Source organism: Gopherus evgoodei, chromosome 4, assembly GCF_007399415.2.
Source record: "Gopherus evgoodei ecotype Sinaloan lineage chromosome 4, rGopEvg1_v1.p, whole genome shotgun sequence".
Lineage (NCBI taxonomy): Eukaryota > Metazoa > Chordata > Testudines > Testudinidae > Gopherus > Gopherus evgoodei.
The window spans coordinates 86,332,147-86,351,191 of NC_044325.1; the positions used below are offsets into that span (position 1 = coordinate 86,332,147).

The 19,045-nt window shown below is 43.1% G+C and overlaps 1 protein-coding gene across 4 annotated transcripts in view; it reads left to right on the plus strand.

Annotated features, from left to right (window-relative positions):
* Positions 1–19,045, plus strand: part of SHANK2 (SH3 and multiple ankyrin repeat domains 2) — a 699,708-nt gene that overhangs the window by 180,862 nt on the left and 499,801 nt on the right. For all 4 annotated transcript variants that reach the window (XM_030560099.1, XM_030560100.1, XM_030560101.1 and 1 more), the window contains exon 11: positions 336–413. In XM_030560099.1, coding sequence (XP_030415959.1) covers positions 336–413 — 78 coding nt within the window. The remainder of the gene's footprint in view (positions 1–335; positions 414–19,045) is intronic.

Consider the following 19,045-nt stretch of genomic DNA (forward strand, 5'->3'; position numbering starts at 1 on the left):
CCTGGCATTAGCCACTGTCAGAAGACAGGATACTGGGCTAGATGGACCTTTGGTCTGACCCAGTATGGCCATTCTTAGGCTGTTTCCAGTACATTGGAAAATTGAACTGTGCCCATAACTACAGTATTCAAGAATTTTCCAACTGTATTGAAAATTAAAATTATTTTAATCAATTAAATCCTCTGATTGGAACAGAGTTTCATCTTTCTTGGACTGTTGACTTATTGTTTTATGTTAAAAAACATATGCCAAATCACCACCAATCTTATAATTTAAAGCCTGTTTTTAGTGATTAAAGATTATAATTAACAAGTTCCTCCTTCTCCAATGTGCAGGACAGCTGTGCAAGAGTTCTGTTGTTCCGAGGAGCCAACAAGGAGTTAAAGAATTATAACAGCCAATCTTCATTTCAGGTAAAAAAAAAAAAAAAAAAGGGCTATCCTTAAGGATGAAATTTGCCCCTGTGCAGAGAATCTGCAAAAGGCCTATGCATTCTTCAACTCTGTTTTGACTTATATGACATATTGGACTTGTGCTGGCCTTCGGCATGGGGTGCCAGTGGGGATTTCATTCTAAGATGGAAACAGACGAGTAACCCAGTTATTGTTGCAGTAAAGTTTGAGACCATGACATTTTAAGTGGGCTTGGAAAAATAATCTGATTCAAACACTTTCAAGCTTCAGGACATTCAGATTCAGATGCAAACTTTGTGGCTTTGGACCATAGTTTTAATATGTACTGTGATAAAGTTCCTCCTGTACCTTGGTGGGTCCTGCACTTATTGGCGGATTTTGCTCGCCTCAAAGATTCACAGTAGTCCTCAGTTTGGCCACTTTCGTGGCTCAAATCTGCTGTTCACTCAGATAATCTTGTCACTGGCCAGTATGGGGAAAAAAGAGTAAGAACAATCCCTGCACTTTCTGCTGATCCACCATGTGGGTCAGGGAACAGCCCAGAGACCTTCCCCTCTGGTGGAATCTCCTGTGTTGGATCAGGAATTGGGAGGTTTGGGGGGAACCTAGGCCCGCCCTCTACCCCGGGTTCCAGCCCAGAGCCCTGTGGACTGCAGTTGTCTAGAGTGCCTTCTGGAACAGCTGCGCAACAGCTACAATTCCATGGACTACTTCCGTATGGCCTCCTCCCAACACTTTCTTTGTCCTCACCGCAGGACCTTCCTCCTGATGTCTGTTAATGCTTGTACTCCTTAGTCCTCCAGCAACACATCCCCTCACTCCCAGGTCCTTGCACACACCTCACTAACTGGAGTGAGAGCAGTTTTAGACCGGGTGTCCTGATTAGCCTTAATTAATTCTAGCAGCTTCCCAATTGGCTACAGGTGTCCTAATTAGCCTGCCTGCCTTAATTAGTTTTAGAAAGTTCCTGAGTGTTCTGGAATAGTCCCTGTTATCTTACCCAGGGAAAAGGGACTTGCTTAATCTGGAGCTAATGTATCTACCTTTGACCACTCTCTTGTAGCCATCTGGCCTGACCCTGTCACAGTACCCAGTACTTTTAAAACATATCAGTCACTATTTTCATAATGGAACATATACAGTGCAGGTGATTAAATCTTCCGTGCACCACCATACCAAGGAGCTTCGTCCCAGTTCAGGAATGAATCATTTGAAGAGGGGCAGAGAAATTTAGTCTTCCTTAGTCCTGTTGTATTAATTCAGATGGAATATATGTGCCCAATGAGTTAAAGGTGTTAACATAATCCAGTCATGGTCCAACATCAGACAGCTTTAAACAAGGCTCAGGGTTTGGTATACAGAGGCATCAGCCTGCTTAGTACCATGCCAAACACATTATTAAAAATCCTTTTAACCCTTTATTAAAGAAATGGGGGATTGGGGGCAGCTAAAGAGTTTGAAATGTAAATTATTAAGCAAGGCTTTCATTTTAACAACATCCCTTGGTCTCTTTCTCTTTAGCTGGAGAGAGTTTTTAGAAGGAAAACCTCCATGTTTGACAGTGTCTTAGATGGTAATAACTTGTACTTTTTGTGGAAAGGAGAATAAATTAGTTAAGATGGGCTGGAGCTCTTGTTGTTGCTATTAAAGTCCTATCTTGTTTCCTAGAAGAAAACAAGACAAACATACACAAAAGGAAGAGAAAAAAAATAGCAAAGAGAGAAAAAATCCAGCTCCTGTCTCTGATGTTGATTCTCATTTGCAGCCTCACTGCTGGAGAAACATAGGCATTATACGTGGTCTTATCAGCCACTCTGAGATTAAGCAAAATTGTACAAGCATTGGGCTGTTTGGGGCATTGAATTTAGCTGCCTCTTTCTGGTCACAGGCTTACAGCAGTGTTGCAAAATAGTCTTATGGACAGATGGTAAAAGGGGATGGATAGAAAAGAGAAAGAAATAAAGTGGGGAAGAAAAAGAACACAGAAAGTGTATGAGTGTATGAGGGGGGATGACAGTTTCACATCCCAGATGTTATTTGGGATTTAGCCGGAGCCTCTGGTGATGTCATCTAACTCCCTCTCTTTGGCCTGGCCTTGTCAGGACTTAAGGATAGAAAGGTCTGAAGTCCTAACAGACTTGGGAGTGGCATCCATGTGAGTGAAGCTGTCTCCTTCCCCTTCTCTTGTCTTTCAGTTAGTCAGCATCGTGGTAGCCAGCTTTTCCCCCCACGGAAGTGATGGTAATGAGAACCCCCAAAGGGAGCGATGGGTGGAATAGTCTGTCTCTTCATTTTTTTGTTTACCAGTTAAGCCTAATTTCTGACACACCAATTTTGGTTCATTGATTTCTGGTCTCACACTGTTATTGTTTACCAGGCATAATCTTAACAGAGTCCGTGAATTATATCAGTAGGCCTTTTTTGTTTGGACTAATTCAGTTTGTCTCCTTTCTGCACCTTTTCCCTACAAGATTTATTGTTATAGGTTATTGTGACATTTTATGAACTTTCACTCACCTCTTGCAGTTGATATCACAATTAGGGTCAATTTGTATTCCAAATATCAGAATGGCTCCTCCAGTGAGACTGCCAATAAGGGCAGCAGTTGTATAAGCTATTGAATACAGAACTCAAAACAGTTGATGTACTAGTGTTGTTAATGCCTTGTTTAGTGATTATCTCAGGTATGGTGTGTAAGACATACAACGAGTGATGCCCCGCTGAGACAAGGTGTGCTGGGTTTCTACTGACATAGCCAGAGACAACCTTTTTTTGCGGTCTGATGGAGTTCTGCCTGTAAACCACAGGGATCTAGGTTTGGGTCTTGGATGCTGTACTATGATGGATGTGCACAAACAGCAAGTCCAGTCACTGTGTCTGGAGGGGATGCTGCTAATTTGCTAAATCTCCTCTATCCATCTGGTCCCCCATGACTATAGTATCTGGTATGCTAGTGCCAAGTGGCAGACACAGTTTAAAGAATTTCCATTAACAATGTGTTGGGTCCACAAGCTATTGACATGTGACAGTGTCATGTGTCTCTTTAAGAGATTGTTTGGATTTTTTGCTTTTATTTTCCCTTTGGAGAGTCAGGTCAGTGTGTGGCATATCTAACAGGGGCTGTTTATTAATCCCCAGCAACATCTACTAGACAGCTCTGAAGCCAGAAATCAGGGATACTAGGAAAGAGGAAGTAAAAGTTGAAGTATCAATGGTAAAAGCATAGGCTGCCACCAAAGAGAAAGTGAAATCTTTCATGGGATTAGCCAAGATTTCCCGGAAATTCATTCCACAGTTTTCTCATATTACAGCACCTTTGACAGGCTTAATGAAGAAACCCAAAAGAAAAAAAGTAATCTGGCCAAGGGAATGTCAGGGAGTTTTAGATACCCCGAAGAAGATCCTTTTTCAGAACCTGTATTAATTAGTCTGGACTTTAATAAACCATTCATAATGCAAACTAATGTGTCAGAGATAGGATTGAGAGCTGTCCTGTACCAAGAGAGGGAAAGAGAAGAACATTCAATTCTATAAGTAGAAAGTTATATCAAAAGCAATGGTACAGTATGATTGAAAAATGTCTTATTGTGAAGTAGGAGCTGGAAGCATTAAGGTAGTATTTCCCAAAGTGAGCCCCCTTTCAGGAAAATGAAAGCAATTGCACCCCTTTTCAACTCTGCAATGTGGTATTAAAGGGTTCCTTATTTTAATTCATATCTCTTTTATACCATGCCCTCAAGCCACTTCAGACAACACTGGAACAGAGCTCATAATATAATACTTCCAGTCCTTTCTGACATGCTTTGAATAGTGGAGTAGTTAAGTCATGTTGATGTTTAAATGTATCATAATTGGCATCTGAGTTAGCTCCAATGAACATGAATGGAGCCAATCATACCTCTAAGCTAACATTAAAGGTTCTCTGAAAACTCAGGCAGATGCCTGCTGCATTGGTTATATTTGCTTCACATTGAAGGTTTTCCAAACCACCATAATAGCTTGAGACTAACTTTTTTTTTTTTTTTAACATGAAAGCTAAAACTCTGGAGAACAGCTAAGAACTCTGTATGCAACTCCGGGCAGTGCATTGCTCAGACTTGGAAACATGTCCCCTGCTTGGGGAAATAGTGCATTAAGGTATTATCTCTTAGATATCAGGTTCACATTTGTAATAGAACACCACCCAGTATGATATGGCATAATGCAATGTGAGACAAATGCACAAGTTACTAGGTGCTGTTGAGCACTACTACGTAATGGTTTCAAGTAAGACAGCGTGGGAGGCCAACATAACGATACCGACTACCTATCCAGAGATGAATTAAAAAAATGGATCTAAGTAACAAAATTGGAAACATAAATTCTCTCTTAAGAGACAGGGTATGGGCCAGTGTGGTCTGTCTCTGTAAGAGATGTTCGATTTTTTGATTATTTTATTTCCTTTGAGAATCAGTTTTCTTTCTTGTTCTGAAATTTCTTGTGGTGTGAGTAAACATGATATAAATGAGGCGTGAAAGGTTGGAAATCCTTTGTTTGTTTTTTTCTCCTTTTAATGGCAGCAGTAGTCTGTCTCTTTGTGTCCTTATCAGAAAACTAGGAAAAGGACAAATAGGCAAATGCATACATCTGTGTAAAATCTACTATTGGTGGATGTCAGGCTCCTAATGATTGGAATGGTCAGATGAGCCAAACCATGCTGGAAGCACAGGCACAGCAGGTTAGCAAGTGGGAGCTGGAAACCTCAGAAGTGCTGCTGCATAGCTGGCTAGTGACCAATACCCCATTATTGTGGGACAACAATCCCTATGTATGTTATACGGTCATTTATATTATTTGCATGGATTGGGGGTTTTATATTTTGCGGGGTCCATTTTCCTAAGGCTGTGAGGACTAATGCATTCAATTCATTTTACTGTACCTGGACTGGAGCACCTTATCCTTTATAAAGCTTCTTGTTCTGTATGGGTAAGTCTGCATTGCAATTAAAAACATGCAGCTGGCCCATGTCAGCTGATTTGGGCTCTCAGGGCTCAGGCTAAGGGGCTGTTTAATTGTGGTGTAGGTGTTCAGGCTCATCACTCTCCCCTGCAAGGGGGGAAGGTCCCAGAGTTCGGGTCCAGCCTGAGCCCAAACTCTTACACCATAATTAAACAGCCACCTAGCCTGAGTCTGAGTCAGCTGACATGGGGCAGCCACGGGTGTTTAATTGGAGTATAGACATACCCTAAATGAATACAGTGTCATGGTACTATGTCCAGTGTAGATATTCATGTATTTCACTAGGTGGTGTATTGTTTTTAGTTGTGGAGAATGTTAAACTGGGGAAGCTCTAGTTGCTGTGAATGCAGCAGAGGAAACTGTAATGTCAGCATTGCAATAAAGAAGCATTAGAATTAATTCAGTGCCATCTGTCTCTATTTTGTTGACCCAGTCGATCAGACAACACAAATGGAACTGTTACAAAATTATGCTGAATCCCCTTGAGTTAATAGGATTTTGCATACTAACAATGTTTATTCATGTAATCAGCAGAACTGAACACTGAAGCCTCTTGTATGTCCATAATAATGTGCACTATAGCTACTGTACATGCTCGTTAGCTATTTTCAAACATATCTTTGTTATAGCTTATTTATATTTTCGTAAAGTCAAAAGGAATTAGTCTTTCTCGAGGAATAACTGTCTTCAAAATGTCCAATATGACATGACCTTTTCCTTAAAGTATCTAAACTCTTCCTGAATTTTGTGGGTGGTTTTAAAAGTCTGTCTAAACGTCATTTATTTATTTTTTTAATAAAAATTGAGAAACAAAGTTGTATTTTGGGTGCCAACTTGTGTGCTGCCTATAAGAGTGTTGTGATTTCATTCCTATCTGGGCTACGACTTTAGCTTTACATTAAAATCAAAAACAGAAAACAAAAGAAACATTCCTCAGTTTTTGGGGACTAGAGCCTGCAAACCTTTACTCCTGGAAGTAAACTTTACTCATGGAAGCTGCCTCGTTAATCTGAGTAAGAATTTGCAGGACTAGATCCTTCGTTGCCTTTCTGTTATCTAACATAATTGCTGTTTTAGGGTTACATTCTCTCTTGTTTGTTGTAGATAAAAAGAAGTAGAATCGTCTCTCTTCTGCCTGATTTTTGGAGAAAAGAGGTGGTTGGAGTGGTCTTCCTGCTCCAGTGGCTGAATGGAAGAGGGGATAAGTGGTGGTGTCTTCAACTGTGGCTAGAATCAGTAGGGACGATGGAGATCATGGGACTGTAGAAAGGCCTGATAAGCAGCTGCAGTGCTGCTCCCATATGAGCATGAGCGAGAACTCTTAGAGTGAATCTTTGAATATTGCAGCATCCTTCTTTCTGTGTTATGAGATTAATGTTATTTCTACCATTTTTATGCAAGTTCTTTGAGAGAATCTACGGTATCCTACCATAATCAATCATCCACCACACACCTGATTTCCCCCCCCGCCCATTTTATGTTGTTAGATTTATTTCCACATATTATAATATTAATCTAGTAGTTCAGGAGCATCAATGTTTTGTAGTATATGTGAGCTACTAAAGTTCTGTGGTGCAGTTTGAAGTTGGCAGATGTGCATCTTGTCAGACAACAATCTAAATTTTTAAAGAGGGGTAATAACCCTATATAAATATTGCATATGTTTTCCCCTGGCTTGTATTACATAAGCAAATCCAATACAGTATTAAGTGGAAAAACACCCATAAGGGTAAGAACATGTAGAACTTTATAATTTGCCAGTATGTATCAAATCCCACTATTTAAATATACGTAAGAACTATCTTGGGGAAGCATTGTAGGTCCAAGACAAAGGGCAGAGCTGTCTTTGAGGGTGCAACATGGGTCAACATGAGTACTTCATTTGCTTGCACTGTACAAACTTCAGCAGAAATAGTAGTGTCAGCAGTGGCTGGTAACACTGCCTATTATTAAGGTTGCCTGATACTTCTCATTATACTACCCTATTTTTAATTACTTATAACTTTGCCAAAATTCAACAGTTTGTACTGAATTTTTTTCCATGCCAGATTTTTGCCTCATGATTAATTTTTTGGAAACCTTCAGCCAAAATGATAGTCATTTCAGAACGTGGAGCTAGGAAAAAATATGTTTTGCCCATGTTAAAAAAGCTCTAGTGCCCCCATGCCCTGGAGCAGGGGCTTGAAGTTTGGCAGAGGGGTGACCTTTGTGGCAGGTATGTGCCTTTTCCCATCATTGTGAAATTTTTCCTAATTTGAGGAAGTTGTATAGGCCTTTGGGGGGGGGCAGTTTGCACATATTCAGTTAGAGACATTTTTGATTTTAGCTTCTAAAATCTCAGAAAATTCTATCATCACTGAGCATGCTTAAGCCTCTCACAGCTCCTAGTGCTGACCAGACTGTACATGCACCATCCCCACACAGTAACGGTACATGCCACAGTCGAAGACTACAGGGGCAAAGTTGGACTTTCTGCAATTTCTGCTCCTAGCTTCTCTTGCTCAGAAGGGTTCAGGTGCCAGAACTAAGAGCAGGGAGGCTCTCTCTCCTGTGCTTTCAACTGCCGTGCTAGAGCCCAGATATCATGGAGGCAGGAATTCAGAAGGCAGGATGGACATTACTCCCATTGTGTGCACATATTCAATATTTTGTTTTCTCCATGTGGCTCAATGTGTGGCCCCAGGCCTTATTTACTTCCCCCCTCATTCAAATACTGATATGAATACACAGTTATTAATGTCCAAATGGGCTTTTCTATGGTGCTTATCATTATAGTATCCAAGTGCATCACAAAAATAAATGAATTATCTATACAACACCCCTCTGATTTGGACTGGACATGCCTAACCCCCATTAGCATGAATGGGAATTTGAAACTGCATTAAAGTGAGGATATAACTTTAACCTGATGTATATCCTCTCTAATTATCTAACATGGACAGTTTGCTTTAAAGGCTTCCCTAAGCCTAACCTTTATTTTGCTAAGCTTTTTTTGGAAATTTTGAATTCTGTAAATTGTCTCGTTGAGTGATAGTAGGGGTTTGTTTTTTTTTTAAATGGGATAGTGATTCTTACCAACAAAGTCTTCTTTCTCTGATTTATTTTTTAAAGCATGAAAATGTGATAAGGCCAATTTTAAATTATGAACATCTGTCCATTCCCTTAATATATCTCTTTACACATGTAAAATAGAGGTGCTTTCTCTCTTTATAGATTATGTAATTGGAATACTAATGGAGCATGTTAATTAACTTGACAAGGGAGCGTGATCTAGCCAAATTTTTGTCATTCCCATCCCTGAGCTGTAACTCTTTTTCCTAAAGCACCTGTGTGGAAAATTTGTCCCCAAACTTTCCAGCGTATCCATGACAATATTTACAGATGTCTTGCCATGATGCATGCTGTCCTTAGTTAACCTGTCAAAAAGATCCTGCTTTTGCCCCGGTTTGAGTAAAACTATACAATTTGTTCTATAAGTTTTTGATTCATTTTTTTAATGTTAGTACTATCTTAATGCTAATATGTTCCAATGAGGATAAGAGCCTCATTGTGATTTTTCATTGTTGAAATGGAGGATAGGATACAGTTCCTGACCAGAAGAGTTTACAATCCAATGTACCTCTGTTCTATATTTGAAATCTGATTCTGACATTTTATGCCCACAGACAAGCCAAGTAGTCAAAGTATTGAGGCTTAAAAAAGTTACATGAGATATGGAGAATTTGTATTACGCATTTACATGAGAATAAAGGTGTAAGAATTGTATCTTGTATTAGTTTAAACACACAATTTGTGATTGAGAAAATAAATTTTAGCAGTTCAGCAGTCTACTTTGTAAACATAGGGCAGACTGTGACTGTCATGCATTTGTACTGGAATGTTTGACTGGGTTTTTGTATTGAGAAAATAAGATTGACACTGATGAAGTAATACTAATAATCTGATTTTAAAATAGTTACAGATTCAAGAAAGTCCACTGTTAGGAAGAATATTGCCCTTAGGAATTGACTCTCTAGTGTATGTGTATGTAACATCACAGACCTATTCAGATATTTCAAAGAACTAGGTACAATTATAGGAGCGTTAAAGATGGAAGAACAGAATTAATTTTGCTTGCTTTGCAGTTTCTATGGCTATACATTATACCTTCTTACCATCAGATTTTGTGTGTGTGCTTTTATAGCTTTGAGAGTAGATAATTGCTGAAAGGATTTGCCTTCCACACCTCTTCCTCTTCACCCAGCCAAATAACATGGCACAGGACATAGCCTGGGGAAACCTGATCCAAAGCTCATTGGAGTTAAAGGAAAGATTTGAATGGGCTTTGGATCAGGTCCTGAACTTATGACAGACTTATTTTAATACAAAGTAGCCCACTAATATTTGAAATTTGGCATGTCACATTAAAACATAACATTGTTTCTTGTGTATGTTAATTACTTGACAAAGGGTCTCCACTTATTACCCAGCTATGCAGAAAATCCACAGACTAGAATAACATTATTTTCAACCTTTCAGCCGGCTGTGCCAAAATGGAGGGCAGATTCCCGTAAATCATTTTCAAAGAGTCTGAACAGATAGAGATGGAGGAAGGAATACATGAAACTCAAATGCAGAGTTGGTGAGATTGTTCCATCAGAAGATGCAATTAAGTAGAAAGAAAAATAGCAATGGAGATGGTAATAAGAATTTCTAGAGATAATCCTATTAAAACCCTAACAGGGAGGCATCAAAAAGAATTTTCTGTCCCTTTTGCAACTATATACAAGTGAAACCAGATCAGAATATTGATTTATCTTAAACACACACACACACACACACACACACACACACACACACACACACACACACACACCCCTACCTTTGAAGAGCCCAAGTGGAGTCTATTATAGTGGGGAAAATATCTGACAATTGAAATTATACCTCAGAATATAGAAGAGCCACACAAAAAAAGCTCATGAAACACCGAGGTCCATTTGACACTAGAAACTGGAACAATGTTGGTGACTGAGTTAGGGGACAACTGTGTTGTAAGCAGGTTTCCTGCCATGCTTGAATGTACGGTGTTGACAGGACAATAGTTAAATGTTTCTCATTACATAAGCATAAAGTTTCATCATAGAGGATCAAATCTTAGTGTAATATATAGCTGGATGTACTGGGGAGAATACAGGAAGTAACCTTTCCTGCTGAGGTCATGGAGCAGCAGCATTGATAGTGTGCAGCTACTTCTACACATTCAGGGGTTGTAGCCCCAATGGTTCTCATTCCTCCTCTTTGGGGTTTGCATAGCTTTTTGATTCACTAGCCATGCCACTTCGCTCCCTTATCCTCACCCCCTTCCAAAATACCTCAAAACACTCCACAGTGTGTAAAGGTGCAGAGAATCCCAGTATAGTACAGCTTCCTGGTGCACAGTGGGTGCAGACCTTTCTAATGGAATCTGATCTTTCTCTCCCTCTCCACTGCAACCACATACCTATACAACAGAATTGATGTGTATGTGCAGAATTTGTTACTATTAGTTACACTTGGATTAAGAAGGAATGGAATTAGGAAGTAACACCTAGACAAGAGAGAGATTTGGATATTTTAACTTAAAAATATTGACCCCTAAAGATCATAAGGAAGCAAAGCCAGTAAGTCAGGAAGTACAACTTTTTTTTAATGGGGGTGGGGGGAAGAAGGGCAGAAATTGATGACAGAGAATGTATGGCTATAGCATAGTGAAGTATGTGCTGTGTCAGTAAAAGATTTAAAAATAGGTGTAGAGGATGGCCTGTGAGTGGCATAGAGCTCAGTTCACGAGCATGCCAACCGACAGTCTAATTCCATAATATCTTACCAAATATTTCACCAGAGGGTGGGCTCAAGCCGCCAAATGTGGATCAGAATTACAACACCTCAGAGTTTGGAGGTGTGCAGATCCAGGATAGTGGCTTGACTGTAGAAAGTAAAGGAGCCTGTAGCAGAGTGCTTACCCTGCTCCTGCCCTGAAGGGCTTAAAACAGTGCTGGGGGAAGATTGTGGCTGGGAGCTACTAAGCCTGGGCTGATTGGGGAAAGTAGGCTCAGCTGTAGCCATGCTCCAATCAGGTCCAGCTGGCCCCTATAAGGCAGCCAAGGCAGTCTCTCTCTAGCTATAGAGTGAGATGGACCTGGCTGCAGGGAGCTGGATACAGGGGTACCTGAGTGAAGCAGGGCTGGGGAAAGGCAGAGGAGCTGGGGAGCTCTAGCCTAGAAAGCCTCAGGCTGTGGCTTAGCTCTGGGCCAACAGGTACTGGGGTTTCAGAGGACAGCCCAGGGGTAGGCCAAGGCAGCAGGTCCAAACCCAACCTTGCCTGTGATGAGTAGGCTGATACTGCAGTCTGCCCCCGGGCATGGGGCTAGACAATGACTGGCAGTAGCCATACACTGAGGCGAGATGGGGATAGAGGGTGGGGGTTCCCTGGGGAGGGGAGACCTTGAGAGAAAGGGGTTACTGCCAGGGGGTAGCGCCCCACATAAAAGGGCACGGGGTCCAGGGAGGGACACGGGGGCCAGAGGACAGGTGGATCACCAGCCTGCAGAGGATGCGCCAGAACTGAATCGAGCTAATTCCCAGAAGTCACAAGCAGGAGGCGTCGCAGGGGTGAGTCTGCTCATCTACAGAGCCGTTTGTGATTGTTGGGTTTTGAACAGCCCCAGAGGCCAGGGGGATGGTTTCAGATCCGGGGTTCTTCTTCAAGTGATGTCCCTGTGGGTGCTGCACTCCAGGTGACAGTGCATCCTGGTGCCTTTGATTGGAGATCTTCGGTAGCAGTGCCTGGTTGGGACATGTGCTCAGCTGCTGCCTCACGGTCTCGTTACAATCTGTCTGAGTGCGCATCCTGTGCCTCCCTCAGTTCCTTCTCAACCGTCCTCTGCTGAAGACGGGACTTGGGGCAGTGCTGATCCTCTTTCCTGGTCTCTGAAGGAAACAATTACAAAGAACATAGAAATAGTAACATCCCAGTTGTTTTCCTTCCTTTAGAATAGTTGTTAAACAAACAAAAACCCTTTTTTCCTCAAGTTTGTCTCCCGCTGAGACACTTGCCTCTGGCATTCCTAGTGCAATAATGCTGGGGCTTTCAGGAATCAAGAAATGTGATTCCTGTTAAGACTCAGTCTATGCCAACGTCCGATGGACACCCACATTGTGTGAAGTGCCTTGGCGAGACACACATCCCAGCCAAGTGTGTCCATTGTATGAGCCTCAAAACCAGGGCTTTTCGTGACAGGGACCTGCGCCTGAAAATGCTTCTGATGCAGAAATCCCTATAGCCACCTCTGAAGATGAGCAATGGCAACCCCTCTCCCTCATGCTCTCCAGCCAGGTCGGAACCAATTGGGAGCACGGCTTCACGCTCTCAGGCGAAGAGGCAAGAAGCCCAACTGTCTCCGTGCAGAGACTTTCACAAGGGCAAAAGGTCTTCTGCGAGATCCTTACCCTCGGTGCTGACAGCGCCGAAGGCAGGCGCCTCCGACTATTCCAGCACCTCAGCCGTGGCTCCCTCAGAGTGCAGAGGCAGGGACACGACTTCCTGTGACGGGAAGGTCTCCTCGGCACCAAAAATAGACTTGGTGCTGACAGTGCGCTCTGCCTCGGTGCCAACGAGAACGCCAACTCCAAACCTGCCTGCTGCTCCGACAGCAGCAGCGGACTTCCTGCAGGGCACCTACAGGTGACCTCTGGCACTGGGAAAAGTCAGACAGAAATCTGGGCACGCTTCTGAGCACAGATCGCACTCAGCTGAATCACAGCCCAGGGAGCAGCAACAACAGTTCCTAAGTCAGGACGACCTCTCAGTGGCGCCTGAGTCTAACTCTCTGCTCTGGACACACAGTGCTCACTCTTTGACCAGCCGCTCTCCCCACCTGACCTGACTGCCTTTACTGACAGCGAGCTTGATATGCAGCTGCAGGTGGAGTTCTCCCCATCTACCTCTCTTCCTCCACCAGAACCTTTTGTGCCTTTTGCCATAGCTCACAACCCCCATCCTCAGTTTCCCTACTTTGCATCCCACCATGGGTGGCACCTAACTTTTCTTATCCTATGCATTGGCCTCAGTGGTCCAGCTCTCTTTTCCAGTTCCTACTGCCACCCACCCTCATGCTTCTTCCACCAGACCACAAGCTTCTTCTGCATATCTATCTCCAGCTCCGTCTACTTCTAGAGCACCTGAACCCCCCCAGAGGTGGGCTCTGGACCATACCCTGATTCACTGACACCTAACTCTCCATCAGCTCCAGATGGAGCCCTCATGTCTCTGCCTCCACAGAATGTGGATGATTTTAAACAACTCCAAGAACTTTTCAAGAGAGTGGCACTCAGCCAAGACATCCCTTTAGAGGAGGTCCAGGAGACACAATACAGACTCCTCAAAATCCTTCAACCCTCTGCCCCCGCAAAGATCATGCTTCCCATAAATGAAGCACTCCTAGAACCAGCTGACACTCTCTGGCAGACCCCCACCTCTATCTTACCAACTTGCAAAAAGGCTGAATATAAATATTATGTTCCTGCTAAGGACGTAGACTTCTTATTCACTCATCCACAACCGATTTCTCTTGTAATGGATGCAGTGACACACAGGACGAGACAGCCACACTACCGCCCCCCCCGCAAGACAAGGACCTCAAATGCCTTGACTTCTTGGGCCACAAGTTTTATACCTCCTCCACTTTGCAATTCAGAATTGCAAACTATTTTGCCCTACTTGCAAGCTACAACTTCGATAACTACAATAAACTCTTTGATTTTACCTCCCATATCCCAGAGGACAGGAGAGCAGACTTTAAGTCAGTCCTCATCGAGGGCCAATTGGTATCCAGAACAGCCCCAAAAGCATCTCTAGACATGGCAGATGCAGCAACCCGCACTACCGCAACTGCAGTGGTTATGTGCAGATCTTTCTGGCTCTCTGCATCTGGTATTCCCAACCACCTGCAGACCAAATTGGAGGACCTCCCCATTGATAAAGATAAACTCTTTTCCAAGAAAACCGATGAGGTCCTTCACACAATGAAAGTCTCTAGAGCGACCCTGCGCTCCCTGGACATTTACCCATCCCTTCCCAGGAGACAACGATATCAACCTTATCAGAGGCCACACACACAACGGTATCACCGGCCTCAGCCCAGACCATACGATATACCCAGGAATCATGCTAGACCTCCTAAGCGCAGACAAAAACACGCAAACAGATACTTCCCACACATCAGGAAATAAACAACAATTTTGAAGCATTGGTTGAGGGTCTGCATGACCACCCCTTTGCTCCACTGCCTGTTTGGCCACCGCCTCCAGGTTTTCCACCATGCCTGGCAGCAGATTTCCAGGACCCAATGGTCCTGTGTAATAGTTCAGTCCAATTACTCCATCCCTTTTATATCCTACCTTCCTACCCTTCTCCCTTCTCCCTTCCCCATGCCTCTTCAGGGACCCCTATCACAAGCACCTACTTTGCCTAGAAGTGACTCATCTTCTACAACTAGATGCAGTGGAACCTGTGCTCACAAAACATCGAGGAAAAGGGTTCTACTCCCACTACTTTCTGACCCAGAAAAAAACCAGGGGATGGAGGCCTATACTAGACCTACTCCAACTGAACAAATTTATAAGGGTACTGAAATTCAAGATGGTCACACTGGGCACAATAATACCTGTGCTGGAACAAGGGGACTGGTTCACAGCCCTCGAACTACGGGATGCCTATTTTCACATATCCATTCATCCAGCCCACAGACGCTTCCTATGATTCACAGTCGAACACGACCATTTTCAATACAGAGTACTCCCTTTTGGAGTCTCCACAGCACCGAGAGTATTCTCCAAGACCCTAGCCGTAGTCGTGGCCCACCTCTGCAGACATGGGATCATACTTTTCCCCTACCTAGATGATTGCCCCATCAAAGGCAACTCATACGACTGGACACTACAAGCCACTCATTTTGCCATCTCCCTCTTCCACAGCTTAAGCCTGCAAAAAAATGTCCAAAATTCCACCCTGATACCTACACAGCAAATGGAATTTATTGGAGCTCACCTGGACTCAATTCGAACCAGAGCCTCACTCCCACACAACAGATTCCTCACTGTCACACATCTCATACACACACTCTCTGTTTGTCCCAGAGTACGGGCAAGAATTTGTCTACAACTCCTTGGCCACCTGGCAGCCACCACCTTTATGGTCAAGTACACCAGGCTGCACATGAGGTGTCTTCAGGGTTGGCTCAACTCCAACTACAAACCCAGCAGGCACAGCTTCTGCATGCTGCTAACTCCTCCAGTGAATGTACTAGCTTCTCTACAATGGTGGACAAGACCAGAGAACCTCTGCATGGGCGTTCCCTTCCATCAACGATCCCCAATGCTCATGCTTACCATGACGCTTCCCTGATCGGTTGGGTAGCGCCTCTGGGGGGACACACGGCACAAGGCCACTGGTCAGATCCAGAGACATGTCTACACATAAATCTCCTAGAGCTCAGAGCAGTGAGACAAGCCTGCCTTCACTTTCTTCCCCTCATAAAGAACAAATCTATCCAGGTCCTAACAGACAATATAGCATGTATGTTTTACATCAACAGACGGGAGGGAGCACAATCACACTCCCTATGTATGGAGGCCATCTGGTTGTGGAATTGGGGCATACAACACCACATACAAATTATTGCTTCGTATCTCCCCGGCCGTCACAACACTACCGCCAACACACTCAGCAGACATTTCTCTACAGAACACGAATGGAAATTGCACCCCACGATACTGCAACAGCTCTTCTCACAATGGGGCACTCCATCAATAGACCTCTTTGTCACAACCCAGTATCGCAAATGCCACCTGTTTTGCTCCAGAGTGGGATTCGGGACTGCATCCCTAGGAGATGTGTTCCTCATCCTATGAAACAACTCTCTCATGTATGCCTTTCCACCTATCCTTCTGATACACAGCGTTCTGCACAAGATCAGAGACAAGGCCTGGATCATACTTATTGCCCTGGCTTGGCCGAGACAGACATGGATTCTTCACCCTCAGCTCCAGAAACTCAACCTCACAATGTGGTTCCTTCATGGTTCCAGACCCATGAACTAGCCTGTTCTGAGCAAGTCCGATATGTCCTCCTGCATAATAGAAAAGACTCCACTCATAAAACTTACCTGCAGAAGTGGAAGTGTTACTCCCTGTGGTGCTCATATAAACACTTAACACTCCATCCAGTGACCCTTCCTAACATCTTAGACTATCTTTTGAAACTAGAACAGGACGGACTCTTGCTCAGCTCCATCAGAGTACACCTTGCGGCCCTCAGCATCTTCCGTGATTTGTTAGGGCCGCACCACCATAAAACACTTTCTCACAGGCTTACAAAATCTCTACCCTGAGATTTATCCATCGGCAGCTGCATGGAATCTCAATCTCATTCTTCACGGTCTTATGAAACCTCCATTCGAGCCCTTAGCTACATCATCTCTTCTTCACATGTCCATGAAGGTAGATTTCTTGGTTGCTATGACATCAGCAAAGAGAGTAGGGGAAATAAGTGCCCTGATGGCCTACCCTCCCTACACAACCTTTTCTAAAGACAGTTACCTGTAACCACACCCTAAATTTCTCCCTAAGGTGGTGTCCACCTTCCACCTTAACCAACCAATATACTTGCCTACATTCTATTCCAAACCTCATGAGACTCTGCACGAGGTGATTTTGCATACCCTCAACGTCAGACAAGCAATTGCCTTCTATTAGACAGGACTAAACCATTTTGTGAGTCCTCGTGACTACTTGTTTCCACTACCAAGAGATCGAAGGGTGCGGCCATCTCTAAGCAACGCCTTTCCAAGTGGATCACTAACTGCATCAGATCCTGTTAACCGTATTCAGAATGATCAGCCGCCTGAAGGCATCAGAACTCATTCTACTCGAGCTATGTCAACATCCGTTGCCTTCCTCCATAACGTACCCATTCCTGATATCTGTAAGGTGGCCATGTGGTCATCTGAACACACATTTACCAAACACTATGCTATTGCACAGGATACCATAGTAGGCCATGCAGTACTGTCTATAGTACTTACTGCCGCAACTCCAAAGTTCCACCAGCCATAGTGGGTACTGCTTCACATTCACCTGAAGTGGAGCACCCAGAGGGACACACATTGTGTGCCTGTACAGTTTTAATTTGATTCCCTTGTGCGTATCTATTACGATACAATCTTTAATTACATGATCATATACAATTTTCTCCACTATATTATTAAACTTTGGCAAAGTAACTAATGTAGATTGGGATGAATCCACTAAGTGTATATAATAATAATAATAATAATAATAATAATAAGTATATTGTTAGTATGGTGCATTTAATTCTAAGGTATCTCAAGGAACTTTTCAAACTATGTGGCTACACAGTGTACTAAACACTATATTCTGCAGTAAGTGTTTTGTTTGCAGAATCAGGATCCCTTGACACACAGTACTTCTGAGATAGAGCAGAGATCCTCAACCTTCTTCTTTCTGAGCCCCCCCCCCAAATATGCTATAAAAACTTCATGGCCCACCTGTGCTACAACGACTGTTTTTTGGCATATAAAGTTTGGGCCACTATTTAAGGGGTAGCAAGCGGGGCAATTCCCCGGAGCCTTACGCCCCAGGATGCCCTGTAAAGCCAAGTTGCCCAGGCTTTTGCTTCATCCTAGCATGGCAGGGCTTGGGCTCAGGCTTGGGTTTTCTGTCCTCTGGCCCACAAAGTCTAACAGCAGCCCTGCTTGGCAGGGCCCCTGAAATCTGCTCATGGATCCCCAGGGGCCCATGGATCCCTGGTTGAAAACTGCTGAGATAGAGGACAGCAGTTAATAGCAACTGTAAGCATTTGGTCCAAAAAAATTGGCAAAAGGGCCTATTTGTGAAAATATAACCACTTCTGACCTTTCTGGGGTTTAAACTAGGGATTAGGGGCAAAAGTCTTGTGCATTAACCCCACTGCAACTCCCAGGTTTGCTTGGCTGTGATTGCTCCACAGTTAAATGCCTAGAATAATTTCAGAGTAAGTATAATGTAGCAGAAACTCTGTATCATTCTTAGGTTTTTCTACAACAGTTCTGCTGAATCAAATTGCATTTCATGGTGTTCTGATTTAGCGCAGCATTCACAGGAAGGGAAAAATAGGAAAATTAAGTCAAATTTATTTTATTATTGGCTCTGTCTCTTATGTGTTTCATCTGATGTTGCAACCAGGCATTATCAAGTTTCAATTAATCCTCCCTTAAAATTACTGCTCAACCATCTAGCAGTAATAAGGATTATGTAATAACTAGCTATAGATAGATCTTTCCAGTTTGTACTGGATGTTGTCGTGAAATGAGACTGTAATTCTAAATGTACATATTACAGAATTTGCTCTTCCTTTCTCATATTAATTATTAAAACAAAATGAAGGGATTTCAAAAATGCATCTGGCTTGTGAATTTTTTGGTTGGTGGCATTTGTAAGCTAGCAAAAAAACACAGAAGTGCAAGTTTTTGTCTTTAACGAGTGAAAGGCGTTAGGTTTTTACATGCTTGGAGTGAGGGAGGGAAGAGGCTTTAAGTACAATTTGATATAAAGTAGGT